At 41.0% G+C, this 20,021-nt stretch overlaps 1 protein-coding gene across 1 annotated transcript in view; it reads right to left on the reverse strand.

Annotated features, from left to right (window-relative positions):
* Positions 1-20,021, reverse strand: part of ARFGEF3 (ARFGEF family member 3) — a 91,593-nt gene that overhangs the window by 40,943 nt on the left and 30,629 nt on the right. Inside the window, exons 5-9 of the mRNA XM_044423767.1 lie at positions 11,297-11,365; positions 10,507-10,629; positions 9,647-9,689; positions 8,228-8,306; positions 3,362-3,466 (exon numbers count right to left, since the gene is read on the reverse strand). Coding sequence (XP_044279702.1) covers positions 3,362-3,466; positions 8,228-8,306; positions 9,647-9,689; positions 10,507-10,629; positions 11,297-11,365 — 419 coding nt within the window. The remainder of the gene's footprint in view (positions 1-3,361; positions 3,467-8,227; positions 8,307-9,646; positions 9,690-10,506; positions 10,630-11,296; positions 11,366-20,021) is intronic.

A 20,021-nucleotide genomic window follows, 5' to 3' on the forward strand; every position in this document is an offset into this window, starting at 1 on the left:
GAGGTCCGCCTGGCGCCGTCATTATTTGTTTTTCGGCGCCAGGCGGACCTCTCTGGGGAGCGCATTCCATAACTTAGGCCCCACCGCAGAGAAAGCCCTCCTCCGAGTACCTACCCTCCTAATTTCTTTCACGGAGGGTTCCTGGAGAAGGGCCTCTCCCGCCGATCTCAAGGGGCGGCCGGGCATATATGGATGTAAGTGCTCCTTCAGGTAACCAGGACCCAAGCCATTTAGGGCTTTATAGGTCATCACCAACACCTTGAATTGGGCCCAGACTTCAATGGGGAGCCAGTGAAGCTGACAGAGAACTGGAGTCATGTGAACTTAATGCCCAGTCCCTGTCAGCAGCCTGGCAGCTCTATTTTGAACCAATTGAAGTATCCGGACCGTCTTCAAGGGTAGCCCCACGTAGAGCGCGTTACAGAAGTCAAGACGGGAAGTCACCAGTGCATGAGTCACTGTCGCGACGCAGCCGTACTCCAGGTAGGGGCGCAGCTGATGAATTAGCCGAAGCTGGAGGAAAGCGCTCCTCACCGCTGCTGTCACCTGAGCTTCCAATGAAAGCTCCGGGTCAAGGAGCACTCCCAAGCTGCGGACCTTGTCCCTAAGAGGAGTGCAACCCCATTCAGGACAAGGTTCAATTCACCCTCACCGAAGCCTGATCCGCCAACCAGCAGGACCTCCGTCTTGTCTGGATTGAGCTTCAGTTTATGTATTCTATTATTTCATTTTCTTCAACATTTTCTTCTTTCAAGGGACCCAAGGTGGCTTACATCCTCCTCCTCCTCTTCCTCTTCTCCATTTGATCCTCACAACAACCCCATGAGGTAGAGGAGGCTGAGGATCCAACATTGCTCAAGGTCACCTAAGGAGCCTCACCATCATTCAGTGGGGACGAGAATCCAGGTTTCTGGAGTCCTAGTCCTATGCCATGCAGGGCTCAGGATTCTGACTATGGTTTTAGCTCTTCAACCACTGAAAGTTAACTTGTATACATTTCAGATGTTGATTTAGTCTAAATTCTAATCTAATCAGTCACACTATATTTGAATACACAGGCAGGATTAGAAGCATATGCTAAGTGAATGAGCACATCCAGACCCCTCCATAACCCCCAAGGGAATGCACAGAGTCTAGTATTGGTTGAGCTTCCTAGTTTTCTTTGGGAAAGCTTAACTGGGTGTTTTCCTCAAGGAAGCTCATCAGTACAACTCTAATATTTTCAATGTTAACAGCTGCAGGATTGAAATGCTTTTTAAGTATATGTATATATTTATTTGATTGTATTTCTATCCCACCTTTTCCCCCACGATTGCTTTTCCTTCACCTCTTTTACATTTTATCTTCCAAATAAGCTGTGCGGTAGGTAAGTCTGAGAGTCAGTGGCTGGTCCAGAGTAACCCAATGAGCTTCATGGTCGAATGGGAACCTGAGTCTATGTCTCCCCCATCCCAGTCCAACACTAGACCACACACAGATTGCACTCTGGCAAACAAATAACTACAAAATTGGACAAGAGACCATTTAAGTAGGATGGATGGAGTTGCTGCTCCAGAAAGTTAGAAGGGGGATTTGCAACACAGGGTGTGCTCTTTGCTGAGCTGGACACTTTGCTTTGAGGTGCCTGCATGCAGCTGCTCCTGACACAGACTGTGGGTAGCTGAATGAAAGACCCAGCCTCATGTGGTGAAGGGTGATGAGGAAAGCCTTTCTGGATCAGGACAAGGGTCCATCGAGTTCAGCATTCTGGCCACAGGCTGGCCAACTGGCTGCCTGTTGGAATCCAGAAGCTGGACATGAGTGCAATGGCAGCCTCCGGCTGGTGCTTCCCAGCAACTGGTATAAATAGGGATATTGGCTCTGAGGATACTGGAGGTGATATATTGCCCTCGATTGACTGATTTATTAGATTTATCCCCCTTTTTTCTTGTAAAGATCTCAAGAGTGAGTTACATAATTCTCCTTCTCCTGCTCTCAATCTCATCCCCACACCAATAACCCTGCAAGGTACATTGAGCTGAGAGTCTGTGACTGGGCCATAGTCATCCAGTTGGTTCCATGACTGAGCAGGGACTAGAACCCGACCACCTAAGCCACAGTCCCACACTCTTAACCACCACACCACACTGGCTTTTTCAATATTAGTAGCCAGTAATAGTCATGTGTTCTGTGAGTTTGTTGAATCCTCTTTTAAAGCTGTACAAGTTGATGCTTGTCACTACATCCCATGATAGCAAATTCCATGACTTAGCTAGGTGATGTGAATGAATATATTTTTTTATTCTGTCCTGAATGTTCCACCATGCTCATGACATGGAAAATGGGTAACTCTCCATGTCAACTAAGATGCCAACCTAATACCATAACAACAGATAAATAAATAAAATAGCATCCACTGATGTTGATCTCTCTTTTCATCACAGGCACTCAAGGAATGGAGACTTTATATCCCACTACAATTCCCAATGAATGGGGACAGCAAAGATGAAGTCACCCTTATACTGTTACATGCATGTATAAATATCTTTGGATGCCCAATTCCCCACCTTTCCTCTCTCTGGTTTATGACCCAAGCAACCTCCAAATATGAAGCCTCATGGAAATACATATGGCATTTGTTTATAACCTAGATAAAACCTATTAAATATTTGTTCTGTCTCCTTAAAAAAACCAGTCTTCTTTACAATATTATCCTAATGCAGATTTTCATGCATGTCTTGTGTGCCTTGGGGCCTTCATTCACTGAATAAAAGAAACAGTTAATCATGAATTTCTTAACATCTGAGAATCATCTCTCTCCACTACAATGAAAGGGAAGCCCTTCCAACAGGAAAGGATATATAAGCACATCTGAGACAGATGTCTCTAGGCAACAAATAAACTGAGGTAATGTTGTACAATATATATAGAAAAACAAAACAGCAACCTGAAACTGAAAGACTGAATTACAGCTGTACAATCCCCTGAGCATAAAGGTGACTCGTGAAGATGCATCATATTTCTGTTATTATTTTCAAGCTGTCCGTCCATACAGAACTTCTTCTTTATAGGGAACTTCCAGACTACAGTGCTTTTCTATGCCAGAGCTTGGCTGCCAAATTTAAGTCCAACTCTCCCTGTTGTGTCAAAAGAGATTCCCGCTATGCCACTGCGTGATCAGAGTGCATCTATCAGGGCTCCCTTCGCTGCAGTTCCATCTGTGCAGCTTGGTGGCTCACGTCTTCCCCCAAAATGTGCTTTCTCTTTTAAAAAAACATTCTAGTGGACACAGGTGATTGCATCTTAGCTCAAATATGCACACTTGGGTGGTTTTGTAAGGGGCAGAATCTCTAGTTGGTTCCCTAAAAGTAAAAATACTGACCATATGAGGTCGGTGAATCCTTTATGGTGGTGCATAGAAGGAGAGGAACTATTCAACATGGAGAGAATGCATTCCAAGAAGAGAAGCTGCAATTGCTGATTCTCACTGCAAAGACAGAACAAAAAAAGAAAAAGAAAAAATGATAATGTTTACTATTCCTTCTAAATAGAGGCAATAAAAAACCACAGATGCTTATTCTTTCTGTTTCTCAAGCAAGAAAAAAAGGAAAACAAATGAACGCAATTATCCAGACTCAATTTCACCTAAAGAAGGCATCGGAGGCAACAGCAATGTTGCACAGCACCCTCAGAAAATCTGTATCATGTGATACACTGTGTTAAAAAGAACATACTGCTGCTGCTGATTTCAGTTAAAGGATGCTGCTGATTTCAGCAGGCTGAGTTGAACTTTTGCTTAACTTTCTCTCACTGAAATCAATAGGACCAAAATGTGTGTAAAGCCTTGCACTTTATTTTCATTGACTCCGCTGAGTTCTAGTCTTAGGCAATTAGGCATGTCTTAAAAACTTGGATGAAGATAAGCATTCCTATGCAAATTTTTAAAAATGCATCCAGCCACTTCAGTGCCCTGACGTACATCTTGATGTAACTGAAGGAGGCATACAGTCATACATCTACCTCTATGGGCAATACCCAATGCGTCCACGATGCTAGTGAAGATCACCACTAACGCAATGAAAAGCTCACAGTGCATAATGCAACCAGAAACTTCCTGGGACAGCTGCTTCTGGAATGGGGCAAATCAATGGAGCTTGCAAAAATGAACTCTGCTAGCTTCTCCCATTTCAGAAGTGGCAGTTCTGGCAAGCCTCTCTTTGCTCCAAGGGTGATGGCCAGATCACCAGCACTGGATACCGGCCAGTATCTACTATGTGTTCTTTCTGAACATGGATCTGTTTTGACCGACTAGGCAATTTTTACATGATCATGTGAAACAGAATGACATATATTTGTTACTTTTTTCTTCTCCTTTGGTTTGCCAGCTTCATTTCACTCAAAGAATGCCAGGTATAATGATCTGGTTTAAGGGTATCATACAACAAAAAGTTAATGAACTGAGTCTTTTTCCCTGTTCTGAGAACCAGTCGGACTTGGCTTTACAAAAGGTGAAAAGATGACGCAGTTGAAAGGATGGAAGTAGGACAGCATTTTTGCTCTGGAGAGCTGAGTACTTTCTTAGAAAGGTTTCACAACATAGCTGAGCTACACCCACATTTCTCTAAGGCTAACACAAGGGTGTTAAATTAAAAGGAACTGAACACCCAAATTACATATCTGTGCCTTATTTAGACAAGTAGGAGCAATCAAACATTGTTAAGTAGAATTATTCATCTTCAGAGATGCATTTCAGTATGCCTGAATTTGATCAATTCCAATGAAGTCTGTTGGGAAACACATAAATGAAGATATACATTGCTTTCTTCTTCGGCCAAACCAGTGACTTAAATGACATACTGCTGTGGTGTTCTATGCTGATATAATCAAAAAAGAGGTTATTTTCTAAGAAATGTCAATTAGGAAAAAAAATAAATTGCTACTGTACAATTTTGTCCTATGCACGTGGTTCTGGAGTTAAGCTGGGTGTCTAGATGTGTAAAGGGCTATGTGCATCATTGTATGTTAGCTGCACTGGGAGAGAAAAAGGAACAACTGATCTCCCACAAAGTTCCCCTCCTATGTTATTTAGGGGTGCCATAGAAGCAAAGGATTGTGATGGCTGGCTCCATCGTATCTTTGGACCCATTTTATCTTTTAGAGTTCCCTAATATCATCATTTTGCCTTCAGTTTCACTTTTGTTTTTCCTCAGTATCTTGCTTTCTTTTCTGAATTCACTGCTTTTCTAGAATTCACTGACCTGAGCAGCACATAATAACAACCCAGTGTTTATTTAATCATACCTTGATTAATTTTAGGTTGTTGTTATATGGGTGGTTGGTATTATTGCTCTGCGCCATGATGTTTATGCCATGAAGTCCCACAGGGCTCTATTTTATCCCCCAAGCTCTTGAACATCCACATGAAACTGCTGGGAGAGGTCATCACAAGGTGTGGGCTGAGATGTCATTAGTACGCTGATGACACTCACCTCTATCTTTTTTTTATCTGACGCAGGAGAGACAGTGGATGTTTTGAGTCGTGGTCTGGCCCTGATAATGGATTGGATGAGGGCCAATACACTGAAGTTTAAACCAGGTACGATTGAGATACTGTTGGTGTAGGGACCCTGTGTCCAGACGAGTGACATCCTGCCAGTCCTGGATGGGGTGGCAGTCCACCTGAAGGGTAAGATGCCTAGCCTGAAGGTGCTCCTGGGCCCTGAATTATCATTGTAATTCCAGGTGGATTTTGTGGCCAGGAGCCTGTTCATCAGCTAAGGCTGATTTACCAGCTATGACCCTATCTGGACAGGCAGAATCTGGCAAAGGTTATTCACACACTGGTAACCTCCTGTCCAGATTACTGCAATGCTTTCTACGTAGGGCTTCCTTTGAAGGTGCTCTGGAAACTTCAGATGGTTCAGAATAGGGCAGTGAGACTGCTATGAGGGCTGGCAGATATGACCATATAAAGCCAGTCCTCCATCTCCACTGGCTACCAATTGAAGTCCAGCCCCAATTCAAGGTGTTAACACTTGTGTTTAAAGCACTAAACAGCTTAGGACCAGGGTGTCTAAAGAAGTATCTTTTCCCACATGTGCCTGCTTAGCTCCTTAGATCATCCTCAGAGGCCCTTCTTAAGGAGCCCTTTTCTCAGGAAATAAAGAAGGTGGCTACAAAGAGAAGGGCCTTTTTGGCAGTAACACCCCAACTTTGGAGCCAGCTCCCCAGAGAAGTTCACCTGGTGTCCTCTTTATATTCTTCTTAGACTGTTAGATCTAAATAATAAAAGAAAATCTAATAAAAATAAAATAAATATATGTGAGTTGTTTCTTAACTGTTAACAACACAGAATGAGAAACCATGCTTTGTTCTGGGCTATGGACTCTGGGTTGTTTAAACCATGGTTGTCATTATATGCAAACCCAGTTGTTTGCATTTAAACAGCCCTGTGAGTTGTTCAAGGGCTGTTTTGCCAATCTACAAAGATGGCAGAGAAGCATGATCAAAAATCTAGCAGCTCTGCAGTACTAAAATATCATAAAAGCATTTAGGATATAGAGGAGGAGGAGAGACATAAACAACCTAGGGATTGAGAAAACAAACCACAATTTGTTACATTATTTGCCAGAGAAATCCTGAAGTAGGTAACAAATCATGGCTTAATATAGATTAAATATACCATGGGTTAGTGTTAAGTGTGAACCAGGTCCCTGTCTTCCTTGAGCACTGAGTATTTCTTAATTTTCTCTTACATTGATTGTTAGGAAAGGGTTGGGGTTAGACCTGCCTGGCAGAGAGCAACTGTGAAAGCAGCTGTCTTCCACACTTCCTGATCGGAAACCAGGCAGAGGGACCAAATTGCTGTTGAATTTTGGCAGCAGAAAAGCAGAAAAAATCCACTTTTTCCACTTTAAAATAAAGATTACACACTTTGTTTCCATGCAAATTAATGGTCCTCCAAGAACATGCATATACATTAATAAGGCATCCTCTATATGCCTAACCATGTGGGGATTTTGCCACTGTATTTCAGTGGCAAATTCAGTGGCAGCAGATCGATGTTCCCAATGAGTTCTTAGGTGCCAAATTGCCCTCTGGACCCTCTGAGGGGGGTCAGCCCTGCACTAAGGAGAGAGACTTGACTTCCTGTCCTACAGAGAACTTTGTAGCAATGACACTTCTGTTGCCTCTGAAAAGCAAGCAGCCCTTCAAGAGGATGAACTTGCAAATATTGCCTGTCATAATAATGGGCACTTACCATTTAATATTAATAATAACAAACAACTCGACTTGCAAGCCACCTTTGAAGTAATTAAGAATGTGCACATAGATTCAACAGATATAAACATTGCCACAACTAATAAACTAGTTTCAGTGGAGAAGCAGACAGATACTGCTTGCATATAATTACAGTTATTTAGGTGTCCAAGTAATTATGGTTCCAAAACTTAATAAAATATACACTGGTAGTGATAATTACTGAGAAACAATAGTTGTCTACTTTTGCAGTACACATTATCTATAGTTACCCAATATACTCCACAATTAATTTTTCCATGATGCTGTTCATGCATTTCAGCATAGCACATTAAGAAATAATTCACTTAAATGTTTGCTAATTAGACTCAGACTAAGAATATTCAAGGGGAAGTGTGAAAGAGAGAGAGAGAGAGAGAAACACAAATACAAAAGTAGAAGTTTAAGTTGATAGCAACTGCTTATATTTTTATTTCTTGAAAGGAAATAATGCCTTGTTGACAGCTAAACTTTCTGAAATTAGTCTGCCAAACAGATTAGGATAGAACACTGAACAAAAATGAAACCCCACAATGGAGGAACATCAACTAATTCTAAATGTAGGACTGCATGCCTATAACCCACTGTGGCCCACCACCTTGCCTTCAACGAACAAACCAAATTTCCTTCATTAAAAATCGGCACAAGCTAAGTTAATTTTCATGCTAACTTTGAAAGTTACATTAAATCTTTTCTTTTCATATTTGTATTTCTGATGGGCAACAATGAACAGGAAAAACAGGATGGAGGCAGGATGCACAAATGTTGTCTTGACAGACGCTCTACATTTTTTTCTGACTATTAGAAATCTACCCTTTAAAAGCAGAATCGGAGAGTACTAGAATTCTGAAGCAGAATCCAGTGTTACAATACGAAGCCCAGTTCTACGGCACGGGGACTAGGCACACTGGTGGAACCCCCGTTACCAAGTTCCCCATATCTCCCTTACCTGATGACAGTCTGAAGTTTCTCACAGAGAACCGTAAAGACAGAAACAACGTCATCACAAAGGGACTCTGTGGTAGAATCTGCAGAAGAAACAAAAGGCACATATTAGTAGCAATGAACCTGTCTTTGCCTAATTGTGCCAGAGATAGACATTGGAAGATGTTCTGGAAACTTCAGTTAGTATTAAAGGAGGAGGAGAAGAGAAACAGGGGATTGACTAAATTGGGTGTTAGGATCACACATCAATCTTCACTGGCTCACAGCTTGAAAACTCTTGCTATTCTTTCAGGCCTTCTGCATGAATGCCATGTTTAAAATAATTTTATCTCATGCTTTTAGTTCATCTTGTAAATGCCCGTTTTCAGCATCTGTTGGTTTTAGTGAATTACTGTGCCATTTCTTGTTTTTGTGTACTTTCTGCAGGTATTCTGGATTTTATCTTTTTTTTATTGCACATCACCCAGACAGCTTTGAGCTATCTAGTGACTAATAAGGTTTTGAAATACAGAAATATCTCTGACTAAAGTGACTTGGCATTTGAGAGAAAATGCTATGGAATACAGTACTGCAAAGAGAAGGTCTCTCTGGAGCCATGTCTTCAAAGGAAGTCTGCCTTCTGTCTGTGTCTGCACAGACGTCCCTTGCCAATGGTGCTCTCTCAGTCTCCTGTTCACAGCAGCACGGCATGCCAGTCAGAGCACTGGGAAGAGCGATGAGCCGCTTCAGGAAAACAAATGAAGCCACGGAGTTCAGTAGGCCATTCATTTCTTTCCCACCCTTTTCCTTCCAAAACCTCAAGGCAACTTACATAATTCTCCTCCTCTGAATCTTATCCTCACAACAATAACCCTGTAAGGTATGTTAGACCGAGAGTCTGTGACTGGCCCAAAGTAATCCGCTGAGTTCCATGGCTGAGTGGGGACTAGAACTTGGATCACCTGCATCCCTGTCCCCTGCTCTTAACTACACCCCACCCCACACTGGCTTTCTGTATTAGCACATTAAATTGTGCCTGACTTCCATCAAATCTTTTAGAGGATTGCAAAATGCTCTTCCAAGATTCTGACAGAAATTCTCTTTGCATCTCATCTCTCAGCTACTTGTTTCCAATTGCTCTGTCCTTAGAATCAATTTGTTGAATCTGGTATAAATTCTGTGTATACATGAGGTAGGAATGAAGTACAAGGATTCTCTATTCAATATTATTTGGGGAAAAATATTGCTTACTCCAGAAAATTGCCGTAATAGCTGAGCAACCGCAGACTGATTTTAACTGATGAGAAGTGAGAAATGAAGAATACAGAGTCTCTGTATATGATGACACTGAAAATGCACAACAATTTTGCATAGAACTGATGGAGAGAAAAGGGAAGCTGAGGAGAAGAAATAAATTAGTTTCCAAATAACACTGAACTGATACCTGAGTTTTTGAACTCCTGAAGAACTGCTTGACTTTCAGTTATCTATTCAGGAAAGATAAATACATTGTCATTCCCACATTTAGAGGAAAATTAACATTTAGTGATGACGGCTCCCTTACATTAGTTTCTCAGAAACATATGAGCAATCTAGGCAGTCACTCCCAAGAAACGAAAGGTGAAGGTATTAATTTTCACCTGGGTCAGATCACACCCATTTGGAAGGAGAATCTTGAAGCCCAATAAAACTAACCACACAACCTTATGTTATAACCCCAGGTGACATAGACATGATCTTGGAGGCTGAAGGAAGTGCTCCTGCCTCAACCAGGAGGCTTCAGGGTCAAATACAACTTCAGAACCAGAGAAACTTAAGTCTGAGATGATGGAAACCCTCAAGCTTGGATTCACAACTATGACTCACAAGGCCAGCTGCATCACTGGGCAGCACACCCATCTCCGAGGACGCCATAATCCATGAAGCCAGCATGCCAAGTGCACGTCATGCGCGCAGCATGGTTGCAAGAAGAGATGGAGGACTGGAAGCTTCAAGTCAGAGGCCAGTCTCCTTAAAGTTACTACATTTGTAGGAAGGGGTGGAATCTAAGAAGGGGATTATGAGCTGAAGCAGAAAAGGCTTTAGTCTGTTCTCAGCCCTTGTTAGACCAAATTACTCACTGGGAGCTCTCCGAGGGTTGCTTTGCCACACGGAGCAATATCACCTTCCTCTTCAGGCCAAAATATGCGAGCAAAAAGAGCTCTATTTCTGAGCCTTCTGAGTGAACTTCACACCATCTCTGAATGCAACAAGCATGAATCCATCCTAAGAACCCCATCAATCTGTTACTCTGATTGGACTTACTGCATTTTCTTGTTTTTGCCGTAACTGTAAAGTCAAATCACTCAACATTTGGCTGAGGGTGGCCCGCACAGCTGTATTAATACTCCGCTGATGATAACTAGAGACGTAAGTTTCAATGCAAACCTGGGAAAGTAGAAAGGGATAAAACTATCAACAAGTTCAAACAGATTTTTTTAAAAAACAGACTGATGATATGAAAAATGCAATAATCTTGGCTAGAAGTCAGATCATATAGAATTATTTTGGACAGTGGTCTTCCTTCTGGAACACCCAGCTCTACACAATGCCTTATGTAGCAGAACACTACCCCAAGGATTAAAACTAGTGGAAAACCAATCTCAATGGCTACTTCCTTGTGTTAAGTTTAATCCATTTTGATGATTTGATTCTTGCACATTAAGATAAATTGCCATTTTTATACATTTGACTAGGCATTCAACACTTTGCAAATAGCAAGCAGAAACTTTGAAGAGACGTCTCTCCTGCTGAAATCAAGCCACTAATGGGAAGTGTGCCCTGTGGCTTCTTGATGAACAATGCAAGTTAAGTCTCTGTAAGGGTTCCTAGGTTCCGGAAAAACAGCACAGGGAAGGGGCAGAGAAATGCAAGACCTCAAGGGAGTAATGAGGGAAATGTAGTTCTTCCTTGATTGTTTACAGTCAAGAAAACATGACACAATTGGTATTTGAGTAATTTAACTCCAACCTGGCTATTAAAGAGGTGGGGGGGCAGCTAGGTTAGCTTTCTTCAGTAGCCCAAGATTACCTTCCAGTGGAAACAGAGCACTCACCTCAGCAATCTTAAGTACGGAACCCCCATTCAGCTCAAATGTTGGTGTGTATGTTATGCAGAGCAGAACCTGCAATCAAAGGGAAAAAGCAAAGCTGAAGAGCTTCTCTTCATGAGGTTTTTAATATGCTCCTTTACCATGACTGCTGCTTCAGAATTCTTTTCAGGACTAAGATGATTTCCTTTGCATAAATTTATTTGTATTTATCTTTCTCTTCCTTTCTGTACAGTATCTTCCATTACACAAAAACAAGGGGTTGCTATAGCACAGCAGAATTGCAAAAATACACAAAAAATACATCCTTCTGGTTCATTCACCTTTTGAGATAATGAGTCCATTTTCCTTGTCCTAAAAACAGCTGTGGAAATGCTTAGAAAGCATAAGAGAGAATGTTAAGCATCTGCAAACTACTGTGCATTGAATGTACAATAGAGAAGGCCTTAATCTGGTGACTCCTTAAAACATATCTTGCCAGCAAAGGCTGTGGATTGCATCCAGAAGCAAGTCTACTCTGCATCTTATATCCTTGCTTATCACAGAATCCTACAGCAGAAGCCATTCAGGTCAAATCCAGCTCACTCTAAAGCAGAATCCCAATGATGTAGTCACATAATCCAGAACAAAGGTACACCATTCAAAGATGTCTGTCTGAGTAGGAAAGAATTCAGTACATCAGCTTTCCCCCATCTGGCGTTCTCCCCACCCCAAGATTCATCACAGTGTCAGTGGATGACAGGAGTTAGAGTTAGATACCCAGGCAATTTTGCATTAGATTATAATAGCAATGGGAAAACTCAGACTCCTACATTCCACCTCCAAACATCTGTAGTCTGACTTGGGAAAAATAATCTTTCCAAGACTGGTATTCTTCTTGAAGGTATCATCATATGAAGGAAATTGCTTGGGATTAAATCATTCATTCATTCATGAGATCCCAAGAAGGGAACTTCTGTACCACCTATAAAGCTCACATTTAGCACGAATCCTGATTATTCAAGTTCAAAAAGGGGGAAGGGGTGAGTACATATTAATTTCTCTCAAAGTTCATGCCTCATAACAGTGGCAAGTTGTCCAGGTTACAGCAAGCAAAATCATAGGTGTGATGGGATGCCCCAAACCAGCCTGTAATTTACAGAAAGAGAATTTACAGAAGCAATCAAGAACGCAAGTCTGAAAGTAGGTCATACATTCACAAGACTTTCCTTTTTATCTGCTGCAACAAGCCATGGACTGGGAGAGAGCTGCAATACTGGACTTAATGCTACCTTTTTTCACAAATAATTAAATACAGCCAGCAATCACACATTAATCCTGGAGCATTAATATGATTGGAAATAACCACATTTTAAGTCCAATCTGGAATGGATTTTTGAAAATGTCATGAAGCACAAAATGCTAGAAATGTCTAGTTCAGGAAGGCTGCAAATTTACTATACTGTGGGAATGTGCAAATGTTACTAAGACACCCGAAAAAGCAAGCAGCTATGCAAAACCTCTATTCAAACTTTCCCTAGAAAAGAGAACACAAGAGAAAACAGTGTTGTCCTGTTTTGCCCTCCTTCCAAGCAGATCAGAACACAAGCTTACTAAAAACTTTACTATGTGGCTTTCCATAACAAAAGACACTAAGTTAAAATACTGGCCATTAGGGAAAGGCAACTTAATGATAGGAAGCTGATTCTAAAGGGAATTTCTCTCCTCCTTCCCAAACCATAAAGAGCTTCAAGGTGGCTCAAGCTGCTTTAGGGCCAATTGCTTGGAATGGCCAACCATAGTATCATTGGACCAATACTGTTAAGTCTCCCAATCTCAGTTTACTCCCAAAATCTCCCCCCACCAAACTAGAAACTGACTGGTTCTTGATGACTGCCTGACTTATCTCTGAATCCATGGACTTGGTATTGCAGAGATAATTCCAAACTCGCCTCTTCTTCCACTTCTGAATCAGAATCCTAGTCCACCATCTTTGAAGGCCATATTATAGGATGAATGGCCCAATCCCTACCCAAAAGGAAATAATTTCACTCTTCTTGGTTGATACTTTTAGCAACTCACAGGTCTTCCGCAACATAATCAAACAAGTAAGGGAAGCCTGAGAAATCCTAGAAAACATCTCATTCACAGGGATTTAAACACCTTATTCATATGATTTTATTCCTATCTCTTACTAATGACCAACCTTAAATCTCCAGCAATTTTGCCATTACTTTTTGTAAAATATGTATAAAATCTATGAAAGTAATTTCCAGGAACTCAAAATAGAAATGGCCAAGTATTACTCGTTCCTTGGATTTGTCCTGAAATGCTGCATCCAAAATGGGTTGCCTTCCAATACCAAAGGATTTCAGCAGAAATGGTTGATGAAATCCTAAATTCCATGGTAACCATTCAGAAGCAAAACCAATTCATTCCAGTTATATAGTGGAATACAATATATACAAGATACCTGGCTAGGAGGTTGGATGGAGTGAGGGGCCCTAGTTGCAGCCCTCCAAGATTACCTGAATCAAGAGGCATGGCTATAATTGTGGATGCTGGATTAGCAGGGGAAAATCACAACTGGACATTGTTTCTATCCACCTATAAATGCCTGCAGAGAAGTTAGTTTCCATCTGCATGTGGCCCTTACCTAGAGAGCCTGAACTGGGAATACACCTTACAGAATTATTACTGGCATATGGAAATTCCATATTCTAGAGAGCCCAGGCTATGTGACTATCTGGTCACATAGCCTGGGAATTATGGCAACCCAACACATTTGGAAGGCACCAAAACAGGGAAAGTTGCTCTGGAGAGAGTGGTTAACTGTTCCATTGAGTTGAATGTATATAAAATTCATCCGCTTCAGTTTGAAATACATCATTAAAAGGATATTAAAATGTTCGTCATATAAAAGCAATGGGATTTCTATTCTTTCTATAAATGATATTGTAAACTGAGACAGTAACAGAAGTGTGAAAGAGACTTAAGGCATCATCTTAGCTAAAGATGCCCCCCTTCTCTTCATTGATTTTACTTCTTTGTGTATAGAATTTGTTAAACACTCTTCTATGTAAAAAGCAAATCATGCTACTGTACAATGACCTAATGAATTAACCATTTGAAATAAGTAGGTGATACCAGGCAAGACAGTAATGTTTCATCCACTCAGGAATGAATTTAGAATGTAAATGCCTGAGTAAATAAAAGGGCTTTAAGAGCCAAAGTTCAAACAGGAACTTGCCTGTGGCTCCTGTCAGGGAACCCTCCGTACAACACTGCTGCCAACATAAAGCTTTATCCAGTGCAGCACAAATAATTTTTCAGAAAGACAGGAGATGCACAGCAAGCGAGACTTCTTCCGTTACAGGCATGGGAGGAGGTGCCAACAGTGCTGGTGCTTACAAAAAGAAAGAACCCTATGAAATCTGGTGATAACTGCAAAAGCAAAAAATACTAGATAGATTCTAATCATGCAAAATACTGATGAAAGCTGTTTCCATTAATGAGCAACCCATAAGAATGTCTGCCGGATATAATTATGACTGGGGAGCTTTCTGTCTTAAAAGAAGTAATAAGACTTTCCTTCTTCATTGTGCAGAACATGAATTGTATTATCCTGATTAAGTTCTGCAAATCAGTCAGCAAAAGAGAGTGTAGAATATGTTTTCTTTATTAGAATGGAAGTAATAATCCTGCTATAGATGACTTTTGTGTTATCTATGGGTTCTGTAGAATCCTGAAATTCCATTTTTAGCTTGCCTGGCTGCACAGTTTAAAAAAAACATGCAAAAACCAAGAATATTCTGTACATTTGTCTTCCATTTATTTATAAATCCTGGGAGAAGATTTATCTTTAGTAACTACTGGGAAGGGGGCATGGCCCAACTACAGTAATGAGAAGCCTGTCAAAATAAAGCTTTGCACAAGAGGAAGAACTGCTCACAATCTAGAAGAGGATCTCCCTGGATTTGTATGTTTCAGCACCTTTACAAGTTTCACCGCCCTTGTACCAATGCCCTCTTGTCTGCCTGTGTGATTATCTCCCAAAGGGACAAGCAGCTGATGAGCATTCCGTGTTGCTAAATGAAAGGTCAACCACAAGTAACAGACTCACGTGTACTCCATCTCTTGTCTCTTTTCTTAAAAAAGAAAAACATGTCCCTTACACAATTCACACAGGAAGGAGGTGGGTATAACAGCATCTTCATAAAATTCAATAATATTGCCAAATACACTGAGTGAAAACAAAGGAAAAAAGAAAACAAGAAGAGAAAGCTACCTCTAAAAGATCTCTGGGCTGGGGTGAATGTATATCAAAAATGACTTCTGTGCATAGCAAACTTGGGAAGTAACGGCTTGGTACTGATCTGGGGTGGGGCTCTCTAGAGCCCCTGCTAGAGGTGGTGGGGCAGCAGTGGTGGTGGCCCCTCCTGGCAGGGCCAGGATGGGGGGAGTGGAGCACTTTGCAGCTCCTCTAGTCCTGCCATGTCATGCAGGCATCTCATCCTGCTTCATGGCCGCACTGGCCTGGTTACCTGCTGCTGCAGAACATAATGGGAGACTGCTGTAAGAGAGTTAGTAGTCCGTTGTACCAATCTTTGATTGTTACTGCTAGTAGTAACAATCAAAGGGCTCCATCTTTATTGTGAAAAAAACACTTCTCATTCTCATTCCCTTTTCCTGCATCTGAAATTAAAACCGAAGCACCTAATTTTTGCCAAATTGCAAATTGGAATCTTATGTGCATGCAAGTTGGAGCAAGTCCCATTTGAGTACAATTTGTTGTTATGGCTACAATTCATCAAGTCCAGCTTAGGCGACATACAGTCTATAAAGTACAGAGTCTATACTACAGACTGATCATCTGAAATTCATTCGTGTCCTCCAGCAGCAAGCATATATTTTTGATCTGATCTTGAGTGCCTCTTCTTTTTTGGAATCCAGCTTGAACATCAGGCATTTCTCATTCCATATAGGGTGAAACACTTAGCATCACTTTGCTTGCACGGGAAATTAGTACAATGGTCCTATAGTTGCTGCATCGCCTTTCTTGGGAACTGGAATGCATCTTGAACTGTTCCAGTCTGTGGACCACTGTTTTGTTTTCCCTATTTGTTGGCATATTCTTGTAAGGATTTGGGCAAATTCAGCCTCTGCAGTTTGGTTCTACTAGCATCCTAACTATTGTGGGTGCACTATTTCTTCTTACTGCTTTCAGAGCAGCATTCACTTGATATTCTAGTATTACACGTCCTTCCATTCATTCATTCATTCATTCATTCCATTTTTATACCACCCAATAGCAGAAGCTTTCTGAGAGGTTAACAACAGTTTAAATTAACCAGAAATTAAACACACACAATTTAAAAGAGCAAAGCATAATATCAAGTGCAATTGCTATAATTCATAGCTCCTCCTCTTTGAAGGAGCCGGTCACCCTTTTATCCCTTCTGTATAATTCTTCTATACATCATTTCCACCTTCTTTTTGTAAGCAAAAGCTAAACAAGCACATGGTAAGGCACTGAAGAATAATCCTACATAGAGCCAAATCCTATTAAGAAGGGCACCTCAAAACTCCATTAAATTGTGTTGAAAATATTTTAATTAAAAATGTAATAGACGCAAGCAGCAGGTGCATTTCTTCACCTGCCTCCCTCTCCAAGGATACTTATAGTTTTGTTACTGCTAGTCAGTGGATCCCAAACTGTGCAGCCAGAGCTTCAGAAAATGCCAAGACCCCAGTACTATATTCCTAGGGATCTCAATATTCTATATTTATTTAGCAGCCCTGAATATATGGGATAAGACAGCTGATCATTCAGCTCTTCTCATATGACTAGCAGAACATGCCATACATGCCTTGCTAATCTCAGAGTTATTTATTTTTAGAAGGAAAATAAGGATGCAATACTATACGTGGGAATTCTGGGAGTTCTAAGCCTCTTTTCTGTCTAATCATGTAAAAGATTGCACCTTGAATGCATTTTGGCATTCACAATTAAAATCATATTAAATTAACTGAGGTACTCTGGCTCATAATCTATATATCTGAGAATGTTAAGTTGCTTGGGGAACAAAGCAATTTGTGATTCAGGTTCTACCTGATAGGCCCCTCAAGGCAGTCTAAGCAATAGAAATCAAAGTTGTCATTTTGGATTACAACTCACACAGTGACAAGAGGAGGACTGTGAAGAAGTTCCAGGAGATGAAAAAACTAATTAGCAGGGAGACCAAAGTAACGTGGAAACCAAAGCAAGAAGGCTGCAGGAAGAAAAATGTGAAGGAAGAGTCGACTGTATAGAAGGGCTAAAGGAAGAGTTAATCTAGGAGGTGGTTATGAAGATGAGCAATGATTAAAATGAGGAGGGACTACACTATGGGCTGAAAAAGAGAAACAAATGCTAGGATCAGTGAAGCAGACGGTGGCTTGAAAAGCAAGAAGATGAAGAAACAATGGATGGTTGTAGACATGAAGAAAATAAATGGGGCAAGGCTAGCACTCACTATCAAAGGAAGGAAGCTGGCAATGAAGGGGGAATGGGATTGCTAAACATTGCAGCTGAAATCTACCATCATTATAGTGTTTTGACCTGACAAGCTTAGGCCCAAAAAGCATTTTCAGGAGAGCAAGAAGGGGACAGACTTTCATACATTAGTTGTAGCTAGCTAGCCAATTCTGTAGCTCCTCTTTTTTTCCATGCTCAATATTTCATTCCTCCTCAGCGCTCCCTTATCTTCCAGCGCTCTCACACTCAGCATTGGAAACTCACACATAAAGCACTTCATGTGTTTCTTGGTAACATCATGTAGGTGTTTAAGTGGATGAAAGCAAATCAGACCATCTGTACGTATGGCCAGCTTTTACTCTTCCGAAGTAAAAATCTTCTGAGGACGTTTAAGTCTTGTCTTTTTTTCCCCATGAAATTGGTTTTATGTAACTGTAGGAATACCAGACTACATGAAATTCCTTTATGTGGGATTTATGTGGGATTTTCATAGGTTAGATTTTTCATGTGGCAAAGTATGGCCCATGGCCTGAACAAAAACAATAATGACAATTATTACTGCTGCCGCTACTGTAGGCACAGATATTTACATAAATAGGACAGAAAGAAAAAGAATCAGCAAAGCAAATTGATCTACCTCACCCAGAGTACCTTAATGCATGCTGGTTTCTCCCCTGCACCTCTCTCTGCTCAACAGTGGCAGAAGAACTAAGTCTGTTTTCTCTTGGAAGCACCTATTGTGACTTGGACCAGGAAAATAAATCCTTATTCCCTCTTTCCAAGTGTCTAACAGTGTCCTACTCCCTCTATCTGGCATATACCAGGTGGGCCATCTGGTTCATCCCACCGCATCCAACTGCTCCCCATAGTTTGTAAACACCACTACGTATGTTCAGTGAAATAAAATGCTTTCTTCTGCCATATAGAATTCCTAGCTATGTACCATATTTCAAGTCTCCCGTAGGCCTCAACAGGCTCCTTTTATTGATATTTACCTGATACTTTTGCAGATAATAAATAAAGAATCTAATTAGTATTGACTGGAGTCCAAAGGAAGGCAATAAAATTCACAGCAAAAAAAAGCTCCAGCTATTGAAATCACATGCCATTCTCTGGTTCAAGCAAGTTTTTGTGCCTTATTAAGGAAACAAGGGCAAAAAAAACAAAAAAAAAAAAAAAAATTAGGAGAACATCCATAACACTGGATAGACTGAGCATGCATGCTAAATTACGGAGAGGACAAACACAGTGGCTTCCCATTAATCAATGCAGCTGCAAACAGGCTCTGCCAACATTGGAAACTATTATTCAGAGTGATCAATGCTTCAAGTGCCCAGGCGAGTCTTATATCAGGAGGGAAATAACTGTAAAGCGTGTGACATGTTGAACGTTCTCTAAAGAAGGGATTCATGAATCTGCTGGGCTAAAGCAAAACTCAGCCAGAAAATCAAGTGAAATGTCTACTTATGTACAAAAGCAGCACTAGTGAAATATGAAGATTTAGGAGAATTATTCAGCAGAGTAAGTAAATGGTTTTGGAAGTAGGTTTTAATATACAGACTACCAGTGCAAAGAAAGTATGAAAAACAGAAAGAAGATGAGGAAAAAAGTAAATTATCTGTCTGTTTCTCACTTCTAAGCTATGTGGGTCATGAGACATAAAACTAACTGGAGCATGAATTTAAAATTCAATACCTTAGTGTCCAACATATCTGTCAAAACATTAAAACACACCGCAACTGGAAATGACTCAGTGCTTACTATTTAGCTTTGAAATCAAAATGTCAAGGCCAAAAATCTTATTTTTTACCTACCATCTGCACATTCCAATACCACATGTAATATATACATGATGGAATTGCTGGGTAAGCTTGGCAAGAACTATCAGATGGTCAACCAATACATGCTAGTGACAGACCAGATGAACTGAAGATGAATCCAGAGAAAATGGAGGTACTAATGGCGAGATGTTGGCAGATGCTGGTGTCTCTTGCTCCCAGCAGCCCTAGGGCAACTCATGTGACCTGCTAGAGCCCTATATGAATGTCTGTACACTCCTCCTCCTCCATTTCATCTCAAGGCTCTAATCACACAGGGGTGATGAGCTTGTTTGGACAACGTAACAACCCACCCTGCTAATGGACCATGCTAGGTTCATTTTGTGCTTAATAACCCATGGCAGTGTCGGCGGACCATCAGCCTGTCCGTCAGCAGGTGGACAGTTTCAGCGTGATT

This window comes from Varanus komodoensis, unplaced genomic scaffold (assembly GCF_004798865.1).
Source record: "Varanus komodoensis strain SLA01 unplaced genomic scaffold, ASM479886v1 scaffold1, whole genome shotgun sequence".
In the NCBI taxonomy this organism is placed as follows: Eukaryota; Metazoa; Chordata; class Lepidosauria; order Squamata; family Varanidae; genus Varanus; species Varanus komodoensis.